This window comes from Cervus elaphus, chromosome 2, assembly GCF_910594005.1.
Source record: "Cervus elaphus chromosome 2, mCerEla1.1, whole genome shotgun sequence".
In the NCBI taxonomy this organism is placed as follows: Eukaryota; Metazoa; Chordata; class Mammalia; order Artiodactyla; family Cervidae; genus Cervus; species Cervus elaphus.
In genome coordinates, this window is record NC_057816.1 from 12,412,715 (window position 1) to 12,435,539 (window position 22,825).

General features: G+C 44.6%; 1 protein-coding gene across 1 annotated transcript; it reads left to right on the plus strand.

The window, feature by feature from the left end:
- The first annotated feature begins 304 nt into the window (after window positions 1-304).
- LOC122704776 (pregnancy-associated glycoprotein 1-like) lies at window positions 305-8,971 on the plus strand. The gene is made up of 9 exons (XM_043919758.1): window positions 305-405; window positions 1,483-1,633; window positions 2,613-2,730; window positions 2,830-2,948; window positions 4,147-4,340; window positions 5,161-5,277; window positions 6,809-6,950; window positions 7,038-7,136; window positions 8,822-8,971. Exons 1-9 carry the CDS (start codon window positions 305-307, stop codon window positions 8,969-8,971), a joined length of 1,191 nt encoding a protein of 396 aa, XP_043775693.1.
- Window positions 8,972-22,825: the final 13,854 nt, after the last annotated feature.

Here is a 22,825-nt window from a genome sequence, read left to right on the forward strand (position 1 = left end):
AGTTACCATTTTCATGATGTTCTTAGCAGTTTTTTTTTTTTTTTTTTCCTACAAGTAGGCAAGGTTCTCCATCTTCTTAGATGTCCACGCAGATCAGGTAGATTTTCCAGCCAAGATTCAAGGAAGAGATTACAGTTCAATTATCTGTATTTTGAGAAGTTTCAAAGTCCATTCACCAGGGACACTGAGGAAGGTAAAGATTTTATCAAAAGCTTTGTATTTTTATCAGATCTACTAGTGGCATAAAGGGGAAAACTAGGGTAGGTCAGAGCATATATAACTAGGGGCTCATGGTCACCACTGCATGCTCAGAACCCAAACATCCCTGAGTACTTGGAGCCAGGAAAGAAGCATGAAGTGGTTTGTGCTCCTCGGGCTGGTGGCCTTCTCAGAGTGCATAGTCAAGTAAGTATGGGGACTGTAATATGTGTCATCTTGCTTTCTCGTATTTTTCTTTTCATCTGATTATTCTTCCACCCATCAGGTTTAGATGGGAATGGAATATTTCCCTGACAGTCTTGAAATTCTACCCTTACTTATTGATAAGTACCTTGCTTTAGGAACTGTGGATCCCAAGGGTCTTGGTGTAGATTTGCATGGTTGCACAACTCTTGGGGTCCAGTCATGACCTATTGAAAGTGCAACTCCTTACAGCTGTTCAGTGTACAGTCTATGCAGATGTAGGTGTGGTCCTGTGGAATGGCACTTTTCTACATTTTATTCAACAAGTCCTCTTTGTTCCCTGTCTACTTCAGTGTGTATATGACTATGTCTGCATCTCTCTATCACTATCATTTTCCTCTCCATCTCTTTGGAAGTCTCTGTGAGTACATTTCTCTCTGTGTTGTTTTCAATTAATTTTTTCATTTGACTCATCCTTCCTTCTCAAGCCTCTGAATTTCCCTTACTTATTCCCTATCTCCTGGATTCTTCTTTCAACTCCCTCTTCTCTTTCAACTTGGAGATAAATACACTGATTTATATACAGTTTTATATCTGACAAGCATTGTGACCACAGCCAACTCAGTAACCTCCTGCATTTCAAATTGCTCCCTTGTTAAAGGGCATAAGAGTCCCCCTTATACCTCCTTCCTTGAGGTTCTATGAGAAGGATACAGTGGGATGGCAACAGCAATGCTAATGCCTGTCATTGTTGAGACTTCCTATTTATCAGGTACCTTATATCCATCACTTCACTATCTCCAAGATATTCTATTTGGAGATAGTTTGTTTTGTTACATTCTACCATTTTACCAAGGGGGAGATTGAGACACCACATGGTCATATGGCTTATCCCAGATTGCAGAACAGAACCTGTAATCACACCTATGTCTTTCCTATTGTAAATGCATAAAATTCTGATAATAATGTGCCTCATAGAAATGATTAGAAAATACACAGGGCCATTACAACAACAGTTTTATCTTAACAATGACGGCTAATTGTAGCTTCTTTGTTTTCTTTGTCAAATGCTCGGTAAAGAATACCTCTAACGAGAGTGCAGATCATGAGAAAAACCCGCAGTGAAAAAAAAATGCCGAACAATTTCCTGAAGGAACATGCTTACAGTCTGTACCTGACATCTTCTCCTGGCTCAAATATAACTACTCACCCCCTGAGAAACATCCAGGATGTGAGTATTTTGGGAGGATGGTGCTTCACAGCGCCCCCTGGTGCTCTAGCCTAGAACCGGGGCTCATCTGGAGGTGCCAGGTGGGATGTTGGAGTTGGGGTTCCTGCAGGAGGTAGAAACACTGGAAAACAGGTACCCCACCAAGAGGAGAACACACTCTCATCCTCAACTGTTGGTCTTTGTGACTGGGCATGGCAATTACCAGGTGGCAGGTAAATATCCATTTCTGTGTCAAAGATGTGTCATTAGTTTGAGGGAGATTGTTCCTTCTGAAATAAGTGAGTCAGTAAGTTACAGATGAAGAGTGAACCATCACTGATCACATGGTAGAACCAACGGCAAATCAATTGTGAATGACCAGGCAGAGGAATTCAGTTCACACAGCAGCAAGAACCAGAGCCGTAAAATGTTACTGAACCCGTATTCCGTGTAAGGCCATGAGTATCTAACACTGTGGTTACTGTTTTTAGATTGGAAAAAGGGCTTATTTTGTCTTCAAGAATACTCATGCCAGCCTGAGAGATAGGCATATTAGTAAATACATGTTAAATGAAAGGGTCACCTGTGTGGTATTGATTGAATGTGGTCTGAGTTTAGATGGAGTGGCTGAGGTTGATCAAGAAGGACCTCCTGGAGAAGGGGGTGCTAAGGCTGGGTTTGAAGAGACTACAGAGCTTCTCAAATGAAGGCACCAGGACTTCCCTGGGTGTCCAGTGGTCCTGGAGGCCCAGTGGTTATGCCTCTGTGCTTCCAGTGCAGGAGGTACCACTTCAACACCTGGTCATAAAGTCAGTATCCTGCATACCATGTAGCACAGGAAAAATATATCAAATGCAGGAACCTCTGTGACCAAAGTCAGTGAGCTGCACGGTGGTTAGAAAGTGATCTCAAGAGATATGTGACATCCAGAGGGAGGCATGAGTGTGGGAATAGAGGGTAGCCAGTTCTGCACTAACCCACTCCCTCCTTTTCCCTGTAGATGGTCTATGTGGGTAACATCACCATTGGAACACCCCCTCAGGAATTCCAGGTTGCCTTTGACACAGTATCAGCTGACTTGTGGGTGCCCTCCATCTTCTGCATCAGCCCAACCCTTGGTGAGTACAGACACCCTGCACCCAGATCATCATTCTCTTGCCCTGCCACCCTGTTTTGCACCCTTGGCACCTGATGACACTTATCTCTTGTGTCTGCAGCCTCACACGTTATGTTCAATCATCTTCGGTCTTCCACCTTCCGGCTTATCACAAAGACCTTCAACATTGTATACGGTTCTGGGAGGATGCAGGGATTTCTTGGTCGTGACACCGTTCGGGTAACAGTGTAACAAATGCTAAGTCAGGACTGGCTGTGGGGTGACCACTGCTTGCAAAACAGATGCAGGACCATCTGGCAGGACCCTTTCCGGCCTAAGTCCCATAGATATTAGCCATCTTACCCACAGGATCCTGTCCCTGGGTAGGCAGTGCCCCTGGTGACACATGAGCACTCAGATTAGCTAACCCAGAGAGTGGCTTGAGATGGGGACTTGCAGCTTCTCTGCCCATGAGCAGTTCAAGGTTCATTTTGCTGGGAATGAGAAGAGGGAGGAAAAGGCACCCACTTTTATATTCACAGACTGTTCCAGGCACTTTCAGGTGATAACTAGTTTAGTTCTACAACAACCCCACACAGCAGTTACTCTGATTACCTCATGAGACATATGAGAAAACTGAGGTACAGACATCAAGGGCCTTGCTGAGGAAACACATGTGGTAAACTGTGGAGCTCGGCTGGCTTTTCAGGACTGCAGTTGCTGTGGGGTGTTTGGGGACAGGATAAAACTGATCTGGGGACCCTCTGTGCAGTCAAGGGCTTCAGGTATCCAGACTGGGAAACTGGAGGCCTGAGAAGTTAGGGGGCTGATAAATGAGTTCTCACTCTAGAGGGCCTTTGAGAGTCCAACAAAACTTATGGCCTGCCTCCCCCAAAGTATTTGAGTAGTTCCCCCCTCTCTCTTTCTCTCCCATACACACTCACACAAAGACACACTTATCCCCAAAAGTGAATCCCCAGGCAGGAATTTTATGGATACCTGCAAGCAAGATTGTGTTTTTGGCTTCTGTCTTCCTGGACAGATGCAGAATCCACAGTACCTTACAGAGAATGCAATCCATTCCTCTCATTAGGTCAAAGTGATGCCAAAGTGAAGGCTACCTTTCTCTCGGTTCATTTTGTCCACAATGGGGCACCGATGGGACCTGGTCTGACTCTTGGTTGCCCCACCTGTACAGAAGTCACGAGGCCAATTTGACACCAAAGTGGTGTTTTTCAGAGGGGCAGATGTTTTAAAATTCACAGCCTCTCTCAAATGGAACACAAAATTCCTCTCCCAGCTTAGTCTAATGTCTGAGGTCCACCGAAGACACAGCCCAGACTCAATTCTTCTCTGAGGATCTACTGGCAATGCACCCCAGCCAAGTCCTAGCCCCAATTCACATATCTGTAAGTGGGATCACTCTTCTCTCCCACAGATTGGAGACCTTGTAAGTATTGACCAGCGATTCGGTCTAAGCTTGGAGCTAAGCGAGTTTGAGGAATTACCTTTTGATGGCGTCTTGGGCTTGAGCTACCCCAACATGTCTTTCCTGGGAGGCATCCCCATCTTTGACAACCTGAAGAATCAAGGTGCCATTTCTGAGCCTGTCTTTGCCTTCTACTTGAGCAAGTAAGTCTGAGATGGACAATCCGTTTCTCCAAATTAGCTGAAATATGCTTTCAGTTGTAGGAAATTAATAGAACATTTTATAAAGAAGTATCCTGAGAGATAATCTAATCCAAGATAACTATGGCCCCAAGGCCCTTCCTGGCTTCACCATTGGCTTTTATAAATAACATTTTATTGGAACATAACCCTGTTCCTGGGCTCCAGATCAGTAACCTGGTCTAGGGGGATGAGTGAGGAGAAAGACTAATGGAAGGCAAGAGGAAACAAGTTGGAGGGAAAGGCATTAGGATTTGCTTATGTATTGGATAAGGAAGGAGAAAGATGTTGGGTAGTTTTCCTTCCTCATTAGCATTTCACTGTGAGCCCAGGACCAGCTACTCAATTTGCAATAGCCAGTGAAAAAGGAAAATGTGGGAGGTCACAGGCCAGTGGAGCCAAATCTGGGTGACCTGAAACCATACCCTTAGCACTCCCAGGCCTTGATTTTGCTGAAAAATGACAAAGTGGATAAGAGGAGAGACAAAATGCTTCAGCACCCTGTCCTCTGAGGGTGTCTGAGCACTCATGTCACAGGAGGTAAAGGGCATCTTCAGAAGATATAGTGGGTGGAGCCCAGCAAGGTGACTCAGCTTCTAAACTCCTCTGTGCCACTCATTAGCCAGTAACCTACCTCAGTCTGGTTCTCAATTGCTCCTAGCCTCGATTTCTGCATCTGTTGATGAGGACCTTATTAGGGCCTTGATGGGTAGACAAGCACAGCTCTCAGACAGTGTTGTTGTTACCATCCTCCAAGGATCCCCTTGCTGTCTTCTCTCTACAGAAGCAAGCCAGACGGCAGTGTGGTGATGTTTGGTGGGGTGGATAAATCCTACTACCAGGGAACGCTCAACTGGGTACCATTGATCCAAGCGCGCACCTGGCGTGTACACATGGACCGGTAAGCCTTTCTTTCTGAGGTTCAACCCAAGGGAGGCTCCCACTACTGTACATGGACACAGGCAGACACTCACAAATGCATTCTCAGACAAACAGTCACAGAGACATATACACCACCCACAATGACAGAGACAGACACACAGACACATGTAAAAAACAAACAGACACATATAAACGTACAAAGAGACACATAAAAACATGCAAGAATTGCATAGCTCATCAGAAACACAGAAGTACACACAGAGACACATACAAACAAACACACAAGCAAATAGATACACAAACAGCCCATGGGTTCATAATCCCCAGGCCTCCTGACCAGGGCTCAGAGCAGGGTCCTCAAAGGGTCCAGAGAAGTCTGTGCAGCTGAGAGAGTGTTGCACCCACTGCCCTGTGAGGCAGGGAGCATGGTCAGAGGACTCTGCAGTGTGGTAAACAGGATCAGGGAGGATTTTACTAGCATGGACAGCATTATAAGATGACAAAATGTCCAGGTATACTTAGGACCAAGGAAGTTCTCAGTAGAAATAAATGTCAGTTTACAAACAGGGAAAGTCTTGAGAAAATGGGGAAAACTGGTCTCCTTATGGAGAAGCTACCCAGCAGTCGAAAGAGGTTGGCTGCAGTCTTAAGATGTGAAAGCAACTAACAAAAATGACACCCTGCATCCCTGGGCACAGAGTGGGGCAGGGGCTATAGCTGAAAGAATCAGAAAGGTGGGATCCAGGAGTGACCTGAGGACAAGAGGCAATAACTGATAGGATTCTGTGTGATACCCTCAGGCAAAAGCTGACATGTCCTTTGGAGTTTCCGTGGGCTAGTCATGTATTTCCTGGCCACGGTCTCAGGGTCTGAGCTGGTTGTAGGAGCAGTGCTGGGAGACACCCTCTCCCAGAGGAGCCCCTCTTTCTCCCTACTATGAGAATCTGCTACCCCTGCGAATCTCCATCTTCACTCTGTGTTTGACCCATTATTTCCTCCCCACCAGATACAGCTCTCTGGATGTCTCTCATTATTTTCACAGTCTTCATTCACTCATTGAACAGACAAACATTGGGCATCCACTGTGTGCCAGGCACTTTAAGGAGGCAATGAGAATAAAACTTGCCCTCACATCTAAGAAATCAGACGCACAGAAATGACACAGACAAATAGTGAATTGTGACTTTGGTACATGCTAGACATGAGGAAGGCTCTACAGAGAGTGTCAAGAAGGGAGACTGATAAACACCAGGGGAAAGTCTTCCTTGAAAACAATACAATTAAGCTGGAATGGGGAAGGTGAAAAGAAATTTGCTGATCAAAGGGGAGGGGAGTCTTCTAGGAAGGAAGACCAGCTTGTGTCAAGGTATGAAAGATCCTGGTGTATTCAAGTACTGCATTCAAGGATGTCAAGGGAGGTGCCGTGTCGAGAGCAGATGAAGAGAGTCAGGGCAAGAGACAAAGGGTGGTTTAGGAGACAATCAGGAAGGGGGCAGCTATGGGGAGACTCACAGTGACCTTGATGCCCATTTTCTTCTACTGTCTCTCAGCATCTCCATGAACAGCCAGACAATTGCTTGTTTTAGCGGCTGTGAGGCCCTTATGGACACTGGGGCATCACTGATCCAAGGCCCAAGAAGTCTGGTCAATAACACCCTGACGCTCATCGGTGCCACGCCACGGGGTTCCAAGGTGAAAGGTCATGCCCCAGGGTTACTCCCTGTCTCCACACGCAACAATGATCTCCAGGGCTAACCTCTCTCACTCTCTCTCTAACAGCACTACATTTCATGTTCTGCAGTCAATACCCTGCCCTCTATTGACTTCACCATCAACGGCATCAACTACCCACTGCCAGCTCAAACCTACACCATCAAGGTGAGGGGGCAATACTGTGGGTTGGTTCTCAAACTGGAGCTTGCAGGATCCCCTGGGCTGCTGCTGGGAAGAGGGCGCCATCTGCAGGCCATGTCACACCATTTGCAGATGCTACTGAGCCTTAGGGCTGGGCCAGTGCCTCCCACAGAACCAACTACCTGAGAGTAAAGGGCCGTCTGGGACACTGATCATCCTGAAATAAATGTGGAGACGCCACACCATGCTGGCATGGTGGGAGTCACAAGGCGAGGGGAACACTGAGGCCCTCAGTCCTCAGAGAGCTTCAGTTCAATCTGAACCCTTAGGTGCATGAACACAAAAGTCAGCCCTAGCAGTCCCTGAAATAGGCCATGTTACAAGGAGAATGGCTTGGGACAATCCCAGTGTGATGTCCCATCATAAATTAACAGTCTCCCTTCCCTTCTCAAAGTTTTCCTGCTTTGGATGACAAATTACATGGTCAGCCTAGATCTTGGCTGCTTCTTCCCCTTGCTTTGGCCAGGTTCCCCCTTTGTGAATTGGGGTACCCGACCCCTCTATGGGGATGTTGGATACTAAGGTGAATAAAGGGTGCACAGTGACTGCTCACCCCGGCACAGGGTGGAGGCTTCATGTCAGCTCCCTGTGGGAGTACATAGCAGGCTGATGGGCTCAAAGAAGGCTTTGAGGAACAGAGGGAATTTCAGCAATTCTAAAACCACAAACTCATGGAGCCATATGGAGGGTTGCTTGGTTCTAGGCAACACTGCACTGGACTCCATGCAAATGGCATCCCAAGGTGCTCTGCACTGGGGCACTGGGCACTTACTATGGTTGATGATGTCTACGGACTGACTGGTGGGAATGGGGAACCAGAGTAAGTTACCCAATCAAGCCTGGAGTGGCCAAAGAGGGTGAGTATGGGCTGAATGTTTCCCAGAGTTCCTGAGTTAAGTCTTCAAGAACGTGTTGTGGGCACTGCTATATTTAAGATGGATAACCAACAGTGAGTTACTGTGTAGCACAGGGAAATCTGCTCAGTTATATGACAGCCTGGATGGGAGGGGTATCTTCGGGACCAGGATACATAGGTACATACAATTGAGTGTGTTTACTATTCACCTGAAACTCAGAATATTGTGAATCAACTAACTCCAATACAAAATAAAGTTTTTTAATAAAGTTTGGATTGTGGGCATGCTGGAGGAGAACCTGCATTCTCTGTAGACAAAACAACAAGCAGGTGTCAGAAGGAAAGAAATAGGGAGTGAGGAGACCCAGGGGCCACTATTGTTCTTTTCTAAAAATTGTATTGAAGTGTGGCTGATCTTCAGTGTTGCCTTATGTTCTGCTGCACAGCAATGTGACTCAGTTATACACATAAAAATATATATTGTTTTTCTTATTCTTTTGAAGTGGTTTATCACTGGATATTGAATATAGTTCCTACAGTAGGACTTTGTTGTTTATCATTTCACTGTTTCCCGAAATCCCAGTCATCCACTCACCACACTCTTCCTCATGGCAGCCACATGTATGGGCCCTTTTTGGTTTTGGATGAACTCTCACATCCCCTGCTGCTCATAAAACCTCTTGATACTTACCAAAATAGGGAAATAAATCCAAGAATTGTGCTGGGTCTGGATATTTGTGGGAGTCACACATAAGGGCTCAGGCTGACGGGTGTGTGTCTCTGACTCCCCCAGGATTCTAGCGGCGACTGCTATATCGGCATTAGAGAGAACCCAGTAAGTGAATCTACAGAGACCTGGACCCTGGGTGACGTCTTCCTGAGGCAGTACTTCTCGGTTTATGATCGAGGAAATGACAGGATTGGCCTGGCACAGGCAGTGTAAATACTTGGAATGATTCAGGAATGAGTAAGGACACTCCTAACACACACTCACTTACACTTAGGGCACTCCTGCCCAGGATGCTGGTGAACTGTATTTGGTGGTCTGCACACCCTATTCTCAGTAAAGAATAAAGGATTTCACTCGTAATGGTGCTGGAACAAATGGGTGCCTCTGTTTGTGTCTGGGAGTGAAGGATCTAGAACCTAGTCTGAATCAAAATTGAGAGGAGCCCAACTCCAACTGGCTTCAAGGAGAAGGGAGACTCATTGAAATGATTCTGGGAATCCAGGACACAAGAATCAGAGCAAATACAAAGATCTCAGTGACTGGACCCAAGAAATCAGAAGTCTTCAGTTCTCTCTTTCTCACCTTCGCTCTTTCCCTTCCCTCTTCTTTGATGATCTTAGCCTGACAACTTTCTTCCTCAAGGCTTCTACACCTAGTGTGGGAGTCCAAGCTACATCCCCTAGGGTTTTATATCCCCAAGGCATCACCTAGTAAGGAAAGAAGCTAGGAGATATCAGAGTTCAATGGTGTTCTCTGAATGACCCACCTCAGATCACCTGTACAGCCCCAGATCAGTCATCCTAGCAGGGCTATGGGGTCCTATGACTGGCTCTACATGGTCACTGGCCCTAACCCAGCAGCACACATGATTCTCAGTTTCCTCCAGAACTACATGACTGAAGCTGGGGAGAGGCAGCCCCAAGGATAGCGACTGGGGGATGGTCTAGGCCATGGAAGAGTTGGTGATGATCCACCAACTCCACCACCTCCTCATTCAGAGGAATTCTAAGGGGTAATGAAATAGACTCTCTTCATCACATCTCAGATGATCTTATCACTGGACTTCTACTCCAGGGGAGTTGGGTGAGGTAGTTCATGCAGAGCTTGTTCCCTCTTGTTCCCACACCCCAGCCACCAGGTCTCTGCCACATATGCCTGTTCTGTTCTTTGCAGTCCTTCTTGGTAAGTGGTGGCCCCAGTTGGATCCCTGAGTCATCCCCCTCCTCCAGGGCCCAGAATGCCCCTTGGCCTCCAGTGCTGCTGGGGAGAATGCAACGCATGTATCTGGGGACCCAGGATACTCAGAGCCTTCAGCCTTTCTAAGCCTCCTCCAGGGGTGGAACTACAAACTCTTTGCTTGGAGCTGCCACGTTTAGGCACTTTTTCCAGGGTAAGCATCCGTTCTTTCCACCTGGAGGCCCTCAGTAGATGCCTCAGCTGAGACAGCAGGTGTCAGACGTTGATTTCCTTTCAGATTGACTGGTTTGATCTCCTTGTTGTATAAGGGACTCTCAAGAATCTTCTGAAACACCACAGTTCAAAAGCTCAGTTTTTTGCCTATCATCCTTTCTTATGGTCCAGATAGCACATCTATACATGATTACTGGTAAAATCATAGTTTTGACACTACAGACTTCTGTAGCAAAGAGAATCTCTGCTTTTTAATGCACCATCCAAGTTTTTTCATAGCCTTTCTTCCTTCCAAGGAGCAAGTGTGTTTTAATTTTGCAGTTGCAGTCAAGGTCCATAGTGATTTTGGAGCCCAAGAAAATAAAATCTGCCACTGTTTCCACTTTTCCCTCATCTATATGCCTTGAAGTGTTGGGACTGGATGCCATGAATGTTGAGTATTTTTTTGTGAATAGTTTTTTCAATGTTGAGTTTTAGGTCAATTATTGCATCTCCTCTCCTCATCAAGAGGTTCTTTAGTTCTTTGCTTTCTGGCATTAGGGAGGTGTCATCTTCATATCTGTGGATGTTGGTACTTCTCCCAGCAATCTTGATTCCAGCTTGGGATTTATGTAGTCCAGCATATCGAATGATGTATCCTACATAGAAGTTAAATAACAAGAGTGACAATGTACACCTTGTCATGCTCTATTCCCAATTTTAAATCTTTCAGATGTTCCATGTCTGATTCTAACTGCCACTTTTTGATCTACATACAGACTTTTAGGAGACAGATAAGGTGATCCTGTACTTCAGTTTCCTTAAGAATTTTTCACAGTTTGTTGTTGTCCACACAATGAAAGGCTTTAGCATAGTCAGTGAAGCAGACGGAAATGTTTTTCTGGGATGCCCTTGCTTTCTCTATGATCGAATGGATATTGGCAATTTGATCTCTGGTTCCTCAAACTAGTTTGTACATCTGGAAGTTCTCAGTTCATGTACTGTTGAAGCTTAGCTTGAAGGATTTCAAGTATTACCTTGCTAGCAAGTGAGATGAGCACAATTGCATGATAGGTTGAACATTCTTTGAAATTGCCTTTTTTTTGGATTCATTGAAAACTGACTTTTTCTTAGACTGTGGCCACTGCTGAGTTTTCCAAATTACTGACATATTGAATGCATCATTTTATAGCCTCATTCCTTAGGATGATTTAAAGAGCTCAGCTGGAATTCCATCACCCCCACTAGCTTTGTTTGTAGTGGTGCTTCCTAAGGCCCACTTGACTTCATACTCCAGTATATCTGGCTTTATAAGTGTGACCCAAGCATCATCCCTATCCCGAATTTTTGACCATTTTTGTATGGTTCATCTCGGCATTCTTGCCACCTCCTCTTAATCTCATCTGCTTCTGGTAGGTCTTTGACTTTGCTGTCCTTTATTGTGCCCATGTTTCCATGAAGTGTTCCTCTGGTAGCTCCAATTTTCCTGAAGAGTCCTATACTCTTTAAAATTCTATTATTTTCCTCTAATTCTTGCACTGTTCATTTACGAACATTTTCTTATCTCTGCTTGCTTTTCTCTGGATGTCTGCATTCCATTGGGCATATCTTTCCCTTTCTTCTTTGCCTTTTACTTCTCTTATTTTCTCAGCTGTTTTTGAGACCTTCTCAGGCAACCACTTTTCCTTCTCATATTTGTTTTTCTTGGGGATGATTTTGGTGACCACCTCCTGTACAATGTTACAAACTTCCATCCATAGTTCTTCAGGCTACTGGACCTAATCTCTTGAATCTATTTTTCAAGTCCTCTATATAATCATAAGGGATTTGATTCAGGTCATAGCTGAATGTTCTAGTGGTTTTCCTTACTTTCTTCAATTTAAGCCTGAATATTGCTTGTTTCTGCCTAAGCATTGTGCCCGATCAGCACCCAACACTCCCAGTGAGTGTGGAGCAAACACACACAAATTGAGGACTGTTGCCCTGGGTTTTTGCTTGGCCATTCACGTTTATAGGTGTGTGAACTTGATCAAGTCCCTTAACCTCAGTTGTCTTATCTGGAAAATGGGCACCATGATGATAATTCCGCCTTCTAGATTGTATGTGTGCCTGCTGAGAAAAAGTGGCACTGAGAGGGCTTTCTGGGTTCTTGAGTCTGGAACAAATATGAATTATCCTCCCACCCGGGGAGAAGGGAATCTACTGCTTAGATGTTATGGCTGCCATCCCCAAGGCTAAATACTGATTCAAGCCAAATGACCTCTATTTCTGAACCATGACACAGAACTCTGAGTTGATGCATCTGTTTTCTGGGGTACAACAAGAGGTAATGATTACTAGCTCAGATTACTCCCTTCCCAGCCGTAACTGTCAGCCTTTCCTTGTCAAGTACTTCTAGCCTAAAATTGCACTGCATGGAGAATTGTAAGGCTTTTGGTCTCTGGTCAGTTTCCCACATCTCCAGCATAGCAACAAGTAGCTGTTATGGCTATTTGTCATAGCAACATCTATGGCAACCTATACAGCCCAATTTCAGCCTATTAAATGAAACTGTCCCCATTTGGGCCCTCATGTTGAAATTACCTACAGTTGCCTTAGAAACCTTCCTATGCTTCCTGTTTAACGACGAAATATGTGTGGACCTCATCTAGTTTTCTTTCCCAAGCATGATTCCAAGCATGCAGTGAAGTAACCAGACACTGAGTCATCTAACTATCCACAGGAACTGACAAAAGCAAAACACCCATCGTGCATTTCTTCCTTGCCCCAAAACACCATTGAAGTGATCTACTACAACAAAGGGATACGCTGGCATGTACACTCCAGAAGGGACACATTTTCTGGATTTGTTTTCCACCTAGTGCAGAATGTTTACCACATGCCTTGCCCTCCGGCAGCTGGTCACCTGGTTTTTGCAGACTCAGCCCACTCCAGTTTCTTTCCACATCCCTCAGTATAATCTAGAGCACAAACTCAGTCAAATTTCTCACTCCTGCAGAAAACAGTTTTTTTTGTTTTTTATTAGAAAACTATGGTTGGTAACACATTCAATATCTTGTGCTCCTTGCATTGGATTCAAGGACCTGGACCAGAGAATGGGAAGCCTCCCTTTCCACCTAAATTTTTTCCACTCCCACCAGGGCCAGAGGCTTCACTGGACACACTGTTCTCATTGGTATTATTCAGTTGCTAAGTCATGTCTGACTCTTTGTGATTACATGTATGGCAAAAGAACAGGCTTCCCTGTCTTACACTATTTTGTGTAGTTTCCTCAAACTCATGTCCATTGAGTCAGTGATGCCATCTCACCATCTCATCCCTTTGATCCCTCTCCTTATGTCTTCAATCTTTCCCAGCATCAGGGTCTCTTCCAATGAGCTGGATATTCACATCAGAAGGCCTAAGGGTTGGAGTTTCAACTTCAGCATCAGTCCTTTCACTGAATATTGCTCTACTACTTCCAAAAAAAACTCATGTTTTCAACCATCTAACAAAATTGAGCATTGATGAAGTTTAATAGAATAGGGATCTTGTCCTCTGGAATATCTGAGCATTGCTGCCCTGCCTTTCTCTTACCATTCTCTCCACCTGGCATAGAACTGCTTCCCTACAGCTTCTCCAGCTTGAACCAGCCTGCCAACCCATCATTGTCAGCTATTCAGGAATCATTCCCTCCTCCTTCCCCAAAGACTTCTGCCTGCTCCCTGATTGCCCTCTGTACATCAGTTCATTTCAGTCTCTAAGTCATGTCCAACTCTTTGCTATAACATGCGGTGCAGCATGCGAGGTTTCCCTGTCCATCACCAACTCCTGTAGCTTTCTCATACTCATGTTCATCAAGTTGGTGATGCCACCCACCAATTTCGTCTTCTGTCTTCCTCATTGCCTCCTGCCTTTAATGTTTCCCAGCATCAGGGTCTTTTCTAATGTGTCAGTTCTTCCCATCAGGTGGCCAAAGTATTGGAGGTTTAGCTTCAGCATTGTTCCCTGCAAAGAATATTCAGGAATGATTTCCTTTAGGATGGACTGGTTGAATCACCTTGCAGTTCAAGGGACTCTCAAGAGTCTTGTCCAACACCACAGTTCAAAAGCATCAGTACTTTGGTGCTCAGCTTTCTTTATGGTCCAACTCTCACATCCACCCATGACTTCTGGAAAAAGCCATAGCTTTGACTATACAGAGGTTTACTGGTAAAAGAATGTCTCTCTTTTTTAGTACGCTGTCAAGGTTTGTCATAGTTCCCCCCCCCTTCCAAGGAGCTAGTGTCTTTTTTTTTTCACAGCTGCAGTCACTATCTGCAGTGATTCTGGATCCCAGGAAAATAAAGTCTGTGACTGTTTTCATTTTTTTTCCATGTATATGCCATGAAGTAATGTAACTGGAGGCAATTATGCTTGTTTTTTGATCTCTATGCACAACATCAAGGCCACGCGCAAGAAATGAAATGCAAAAATGCAAAATGGTTGTCTGAGGAGACCTTACAAATAACTTGAAGAAAAGCACAAGTCAAAAGAGAAACAAAAAACATACGCTATGAATGTAGAATTCCAAAGAATAACAAGAAGAGATTTTTTAAAAAAGCCTTCCTAAGTGATCAGTGCAAAGAAATAGAGGAAAACCATAGCATTCGAAAGATCAGAGATCTGCTCAAGAAAACTAGAGTTAGGGAAGGAACATTTCATGCAAGATGAGCACCATGAAAGCCATAAATGGCATGGATCTGGCAGAAGCAGAGTATATTAAGAAGAGGTTGAGAGAATATAGAGAAGAACTATACAAAAAATATATTAATGACCTAGATAACCACAATGGTATCATCACTCACCTAGGGATAGACATCATGAAATGTGAAGTCAAGGGGGTCTTCAGAAGCATAATTACAAGCAAAGCTAGTGGAGGTGATGGAATTGCAGGTGAGCTATTTGAAATCCTAAGAAATGATGCTATTAAAGTGCTGCACTCAATATGCCATCAAATTTGGAAAACTCAGCAGTGGCCACAGGACAGGAAATGTCATTTTTATTGCAATCCCAAAGAAAGGTGAATTCAAAGAATGTTCAACTACCACACATTTGCACTCATCTCACATACTACCAAAGTAATTTCTCCAAGCAAGTCTTCAACAGTACATGAACTGCGAAATTCTATATGTTCAAGCTGGATTTAGAAAAGGCAGAGGAAGCAGGGATCAAATTGCCAACATCCACTATAAAAAAAAAAAGAAAGAGAATTCCAGAAATACACCTACTTCTGCTTTATTGACTGTGTAAAAGACTTTGACTATGGATCACAACAAACTGTGGAAAACTTACAGAGACTGGAATACCAGACCATCTTACCTGCCTTCTGAGAAATCTGTATGCAGGTCAAGAAACAACAGTTAGAACTGAACATGGATCAAAAGACTGGTTCCAAATCGGGAAAGGAGTATGTAAAGGCTGTGTATTGTTGAGAGAATCAATTCCTAGGCAGATTGATAAGAAGTCCAGGGGTCCCCAAGGAGAGAGGTGTCTGGAATTCTCAAGGAGGAAGAAAGGACAAACTTTTTGTGTCCCTCTATGTTTCTTATGATTATATAAGGATAATGTATCCTGCTTGAGGACAGTTTCTGAAAAAAACAAAACAAAACAAAACAAAACTTCTGGCTAATCCTGTTATCTTAAGGTGTAAATTATGGGAGTAGGTCTATTGAGGTGTTTATGACCTCCAGATATTATTTTGATTCACTGCAATAACAAATTAGAGAGCATATAACTCCAATGCTAACATTAGCAAGGGGGTACTCTTTCTGCCCCCTTCTGATGCCTATGTCAGTAGCTTTCTCTATCTCCTTTATACTATAATAAAATTTTATTACACAAAAGCTCTGAGTGATCAAGCCTCATCTTGGATTGAATTCTTCTCCTCTGGATGCCAAGAATCCAGGCATCTTTGCGTGGTTCAGCAACAACCTTTCATCTTGGGGGGATTCTTCAGGAAAAGGTAAGGATGCTTGGAGCTCTACTTCCTTGTTCTCCTAGCAAACACGTTTTCTGCTCTGCTTTACTAGCTCTATGCTGTGCTTGTGTGAATGAATCACATGCCCTGCACAATGCACATGTGGAGCCCCGCTCTGTGGTTCCGTGGCGACCTCACACGGCTTATGGAAGATACTTGTTGGGGGTTTATACCGACCTGCCAATGCCAAGAGGCACCCTTGACTTCTTTGGGGACCCCCCAGAAATGGGAAAAGGTGTGTGGACTGAACTCTCTTTTTTGGTCAAACTTTTTGATCTCTTTGATAATTTCAGAGCTCTTTGGAATTAGAAGTACTAACATAATCTTTTGGATCATAGACTGTAAAGGGACTTGTGACCTATGCTATTACTGTGTACAATGACTTTGGACCCAAACTTGGATTGGTAGCCAGGAAGCGCCTAGCCTTGCTAGGCATGGAAACTTGGAAGATAGATGGAGCTCTAGCTTCAAGAGCATCTCTGAGGTTAAAGGTTATTCAGATTGGAACGTCAATGATTTTTTTTCCCCCCTTTGATAATGCAGGCTCTTAGTGGACCAAAAGAGACTCTTAGACTGGTGTGGTGATTCTTAGGAGGCTTTTATATTGGTGTTGTGAGACTTGGAAGGAACATCTCAGGTTTATGTTCATATTGGCTGGATTATGGTCAGAAATATACTTAGGGTTGTGCACAGGCACTTAGGTGACGAGAATGTGTCCCCCAGCGATTAAGCATGGGAGGCGTTCTGGAAGGTTACTCTGATTGCAACCTGGGTGGCATCAGAGGCAAGCAAGGTTTTAATGGTGAGGAGCTGGACGTCACTCAGGGATACCATCATGTCTACCCCTGGTGCATCTGCACCCCATCTCGGTGGTAGAACCGGGAGGGACGAGTAGGTCGCCTGCGTCAGTAAGGGCCCAACTAAGTCCGACCAGGAAAGAAAAGCTTTGGTGTAAAGTCTGTCTATAACCCTATCTACAGCAGGGAGGAATGCCTCTGGTAGAAAGAAGGCACTGGTTGCCTTTTTTTTTTTTTTTTCCTCTCTCTTACAGATGGGAGCTAAGAATTCCAGCCTCACTACTTTGAACTGTATCCTGAAAAATTGGGATAGATTTGATCCCCAGGGCTTAAACAAAACACACCTGGTCTTCCTATGTGATACTACATGGCCACAGTATCCATTGGAGGACAACAAATGGTGGCTGGTTGGAGGGTCTCTTAAGTATAATACTGGTTTACAATTAGACCAGTTCTGTAGAAAACAAGGAAAATGGGTAGAAGTAGCATATGTGTTGCCCTTTTTCTCTCTGTGAAATATGCCAGACTTAGGTCCTAAGGAAATAGATTTGGGTGTGAAACCTTCAGCTCCCTCCTGTCCTCCTACTTTGCTAGATGAGATGGAGGACAGGAGACAAAGAGATAAAGAAAAGCAGGTTTCTCCAATCTATCCCTGGGATCATATGCACAGAGCAGCCAGAGAGACTGAGGAACAGCCACACAAGCTGTTGCCTCTTCATGAAGCACCCACCAGGAGAAATAATCAGTCTATGAGAGTTAATAAGCCTTTTTCTTATCAAGAAATACAAAAAATCAAGGAGAATCTGGGAGACTACTTAGAGGACCCAGAAAAGTATATTATAGCTTTTAAAGGTGTTACTCTGTTTTATGACCTTACTTGGAAGGATGCAACGTATGTCTTGGGACAAACACTGACTCCTGACTCAACGACTCAAGTATTGGGCAAAGCAGTTGCTTATTGAGATGAATGGCTAGGTAATGATTCAGTAGGGAAGAGGGAGGACGAGATAACCACCCTACCCACTAGAAATCAGCAGTACCAACTACAGAACCAGACTGGGACTACAAAACAGCTGAATAAAGATGGGATCAGAGTCATTTTGTCAGATGTGTTCTTGAAGGACTCATGCAGGCACTTGCTAAGCCTTTCAGTTCAGTTCACTTCAGTTCAGGTCTGTTCAATTCAGTCACTCAGTCGTGTCCAACTCTTTGTGACCCCATGAATCGCAGCACGCCAGGCCTCCCTGTCCATCACCAACCCCAGAAGTTTACTCAAACTCATGTCAATCGAGTTGGTGATGCCATCCAGCCATCTCATCCTCTGACGTCCCCTTTTCCTCCTGCACCCCCCAATCCCTCCCAGCAGCAGGGTCCCTTCCAATGAGTCAACTTTACGCATCAGGTGGCCAAAGTACTGGAGTTTCAGCCTCAGAATCAGTCCTTCCAATGAACACCCAGGACCGATCTCCTTTAGGATGGAATGGGTCGATCTCCTTGCAGTCCAAGGGACTCTCAAGGGTCTTCTCCAACACCATAGATCAAAAGCATAAATTTTGGGGTGGAGAGGGTGTGGAGAAAAGGGAACCCTCTTACACTGTTGGTGGGAATGCAAACTAGTAAAGCTGCTATGGAGAACAGTGTGGAGATTTCTTTAAAAAGTAGAAATAGAACTGCCATGTGACCCAGCAATCCCACTTCTGGGCATACACACTTAGGAAGCCAGATATGAAAGAGACACGTGTGCCCCTATGTTTATCACAGCACTGTTTATAATAGCCAGGACATGGAAGCAACCTAGATGCCCATGACCAGACGAATGAATAAGGAAGCTGTGGTACATATATGCTATGGAATATTACTCAGTCATTAAAAAGTATTCATTTGAATCAGTTCTAATGAGATGGATGAAACTGGAGCCCATTATGCAGAGTGAAGTAAGCCAGAAAGATAAATACCAATACAGCATACTAATGCGTATATATGGAATTTAGGAAGATGGTAACGACAACCCTATATGCAGAACAGAAAAAGAGACACAGATGTACAGAACAGACTTTTAGATTCTGTGGGAGAAGGTGAGGGTGGGATGTTCAGAGAGAACAGCATTCTAACAATTATACTATCAAGGGTGAATCAGATCACTAGCCCAGGTTGGATGCATGAGAGAAGTGCTCAGGGCTGGTGTACTGGGAGATCCAGAGGGATGGGATGGAGAGGGAGGTGGGGGGGGGGGGGTCGGGATGGGGAACACATGTAAATCCATGGCTGATTCATGTCAATGTATGGCAAAAACCACTACAATGTTGTAAAGTAATTAACCTCCAACTAATAAAAATAAATGCAATAAATAAATAAATAAAAGAATGTCTTTACTGGGAACTCAACTGTCCACCACCTTGATGTTGCTTTGTCTCCAACTATGACAACCTCTGGGATTAAGAAGTCAGTTCTGTAGTTATAGATGTCAAATGATGAAATATAGGGTTCATGACACTCTTCCTTCTTATATTTGTTATGTGTGAAATTGTTTAGTAGTAAGAAGTTTATACAAGGTCCATTTTGAAGTTTCTGTCTTAGTTATACCCGGAGGAGCCCAAGATAACAGACTCAGGCAGGTTCCCAATGAATAAGTAATTGGAGGACCACATGCTCCTTACTCCATCTCATCTCTTGTCATCTGAAAACTGTCCCCCACACCTGAAAAACTTACCGTCCTCCACGCCCGCCCCTCGCCCCCATCTGCATCTCCATTTCCCTGCTAATCTGAGTTATCTTGGTGGAGATGTTGATTCAGGACAGGGTCTGGAAGCAGAAGGAATGCAGACATTTTTAGAAACAATGAACTAGGCAGACCACTCCTTGGTTTTACCTTCTTTAGTGCCATCGTCAGGTGAGGGATTTGGCCTGGGTAAGGAGTGAGCTACAAGTGGGACTCCATAGATATCTGCAAGTGAGGGAGGAGGAATTCAGAACCCAGTCACCAGGAGGTGGGCAGCTTGCACAGGACCCTGGAGAGAAAGAAGAAGTACAGGGAAAAGAATAGAGCCTAACAGAAGGCCAGACCTACCTGAGTCCTCTGGTTAAACATGTAAGTCACGTCCTTCCTGCTGGAATTATTACTCCAGATGTGGAGGGGATAGAGCTGTACTCACTGCCAAGGAGTCACGAGGAGATGGACAGCCTCCCCCAGAGGCCCTTTGATTCCTCTCTAACTGTGTGTATCCTCCCAAGCCAGAGAGCAGGTCATCCAAAAGATGACCTATTTGAAATAGTATTTAAAACACTACAAAATTTGTCTAAGAGCCTTGGCATATCTTGTTCCCAGAGTTTTGTGGGAGAGAGGATTAATCAGCCTAATTTGGGTTTCCACTGAAGAATCTACAAGCTTCCCCATTGGTAACTTCTGACTTATAATGACCTGATCTCATCTCACAGAACCCAAGTGATGGTAAGTTCCAGTGGGCAAGGCCTCTAAGGTTCTTGGTGTCACAGCAGCTGTGTGCCAAGTGATCTACTACTCCCAGGCCTGAGCTCAGGACCTAGGAACATCACCAGACAGTTACAGGCCCCGGCCCACCAGAGGCAGCCTCAGCATCCTCAGCAACAGGCACTTCTGCGGCATTTGTCCACTGATTGGCACTGAGCTTCAGTCTGGAACAAGTGTTCTGGAGGAAGTCCAGTCTCCCTCATCCAAGAGATGGGAAACTGAACCCTGGTGTGTGTGACTCAGCTTAAGGCTGCAGGTAAGTTAGTGAAGACTTGGGACCCAGGAACTCTGGTTCCCAGGCTAGGAGGCTTCAAGGAAGGGCAAGAGGAGTGAAAGCTCAATTGCACCCACTGCTGGGCAGCTCTTAGATGTCTGCAAGCACCAGAGTGGAAGTTCCTTTCTGTTGCCCCTCAAGTCTGGTTCTGATTTGATCAGCAAACCTGCCTCCATGTAGCAGCAGGAAAGCAATATTCAGGGCTGTTTCTTCTGTTTTCAAGGCACAGTGGAGAAGGCCCAGCTGTTGTGACCCAAGGAGGCAGTCTTGCAGGTAGTGACTGACTCACTCCCAACTTAGGATCAAAAGAGCACCTGCTCCTGATTCACATAACACAGACCCTTGGGTGCCTGGGTGACATGAACCTGCATTCACAGCTAGAAGCATTCTGTTCTCAGCCTTCTGGCAACTTAGGTAAGTGTCTTATGTTTCCTCAGGGAACCCCTGGCTGAGCGAAGTTGGGGTTTGAGACTAGTGTGGATGAAGGAAATGTGTTCCCTCTTTGATGCTTCAAGAGATCTTGGAGATTCAAAGGCCTTAAGTAGGTTACAATCAATTTTATGTTTTTCAGGGACTTTGCCTTATGAATCTCATTGGAGAAAAAGGACAGAGATACAGGACAAGGCTGGATATCTTTGGTTCCCAGCTGATTGTGAGTTGAGTTTCAGCCACAAGGCTTCAGAGTCAGGGGCTGATGTTATTCTCAAGCCACCTTTGAAGAAGGAATAGAGGAAAGAGTTTTGGAGGAGAGAGCAGTGTGGTCAAAGGGCCATGGGAATCACACAGAGCAAGATGAAACAAGAGTGATTACTTGTTTCTTTGCTTTATCAGTTCCTTGGAGTTTCTACACCTGAGAACAAGTACATGGAGATAGTCAAGACATTGGTGGTGCCCCTGGCACCTGATGCTCCTGGTGATAACCAGTTTGTGTACACATCCCTGAGTCCAGAGCCGATTCAGCCTTGTGATAGCCCCAGGTTCTTCCTTGTTGGGAAGGTTGATATGGCTCATTGCTGCTAACTCACAGCTGAAGCATGGGATGACGGCATGGTGGTTGACCTGCAGGCCGCGTTACAAGTATGGAAGAATGGTTGGCAGTGGAAGGGTAGCCATTTATTAAGCATGGTTACCTTGGTTCTTAGCATTGGCTACTTCCCACATCTAGAATGCTTTTCTTCCAGCTTTTTGCGTGGCCAGGCCCTTCTCAACATTTAGCATCATCTCAAATGAGTGTCTCTCAGGTTTGCTTTCCCTGGCCACTGCACTCTCACAAGCACAGACTCTGATTCAAAAAGTGCCTAGACACTTCCCTCGGCCAAAACAATAATTATAGTTACCACAGTGGCAAGGTGGAAGAAGGATAAATTGAAAGTTTGAGATTAATATATGTATACTACTATATTTAATAGATAATCAACAAAGACCTACTGTACAGTACAGGAATTCTGCTCAATAATCTGTAATATCCTGTATGGGATAAGAATCTAAGAAATAATAGATACATGTGTATGTATAAGGGTATTAATTTCCCATACAACTAATATTAATACAATACTGTAAATACACTATACTCCTATATAAATTAAAAGTTCAATTTAGAAAAAAAAAAAAGATTACCTGTAGAGACCTATGTTGTTCTTTAGAGACGCAGGATTCCAGATATGATGCTGGGGTTGGCAGAGTGGGTGCAGAAATCTAGACATGATCTGAGGTTTCATTTTCCTGAGCTTTGGTGTCTTTGGCTTCTAGTGTCACCATTCATTTGTCTTTCAAAGATCTAGTACAAGGGCTTGGAGACCCCAGCCGGTGTAGTTGCAGGATGAGAGGGAGGTGTTTGTAGGAGAGTGAAATCCCAGCTCCCTAGCCTTGGGTTGGGGCATGTTTGAGGCACAACTTATGTCCCAAATTCCATGTGAAAACTGACTGTAGCTTCCTTCTCCACGACTTGCATGAATTCAGACCCAGGCTGGTTTCATCCTTTGCCATGTCCTGGTTCCCCTGAGACCACACTAGTTTCTCTGGGATATTTTTTTGTTTGTTTGTTTTTAATTTTGGCTGTGCTAGGGCTTCATTGCTGCTCAGGACTTCTCTATTTGCAGCAAGTACAGGCTACTCTGTAATT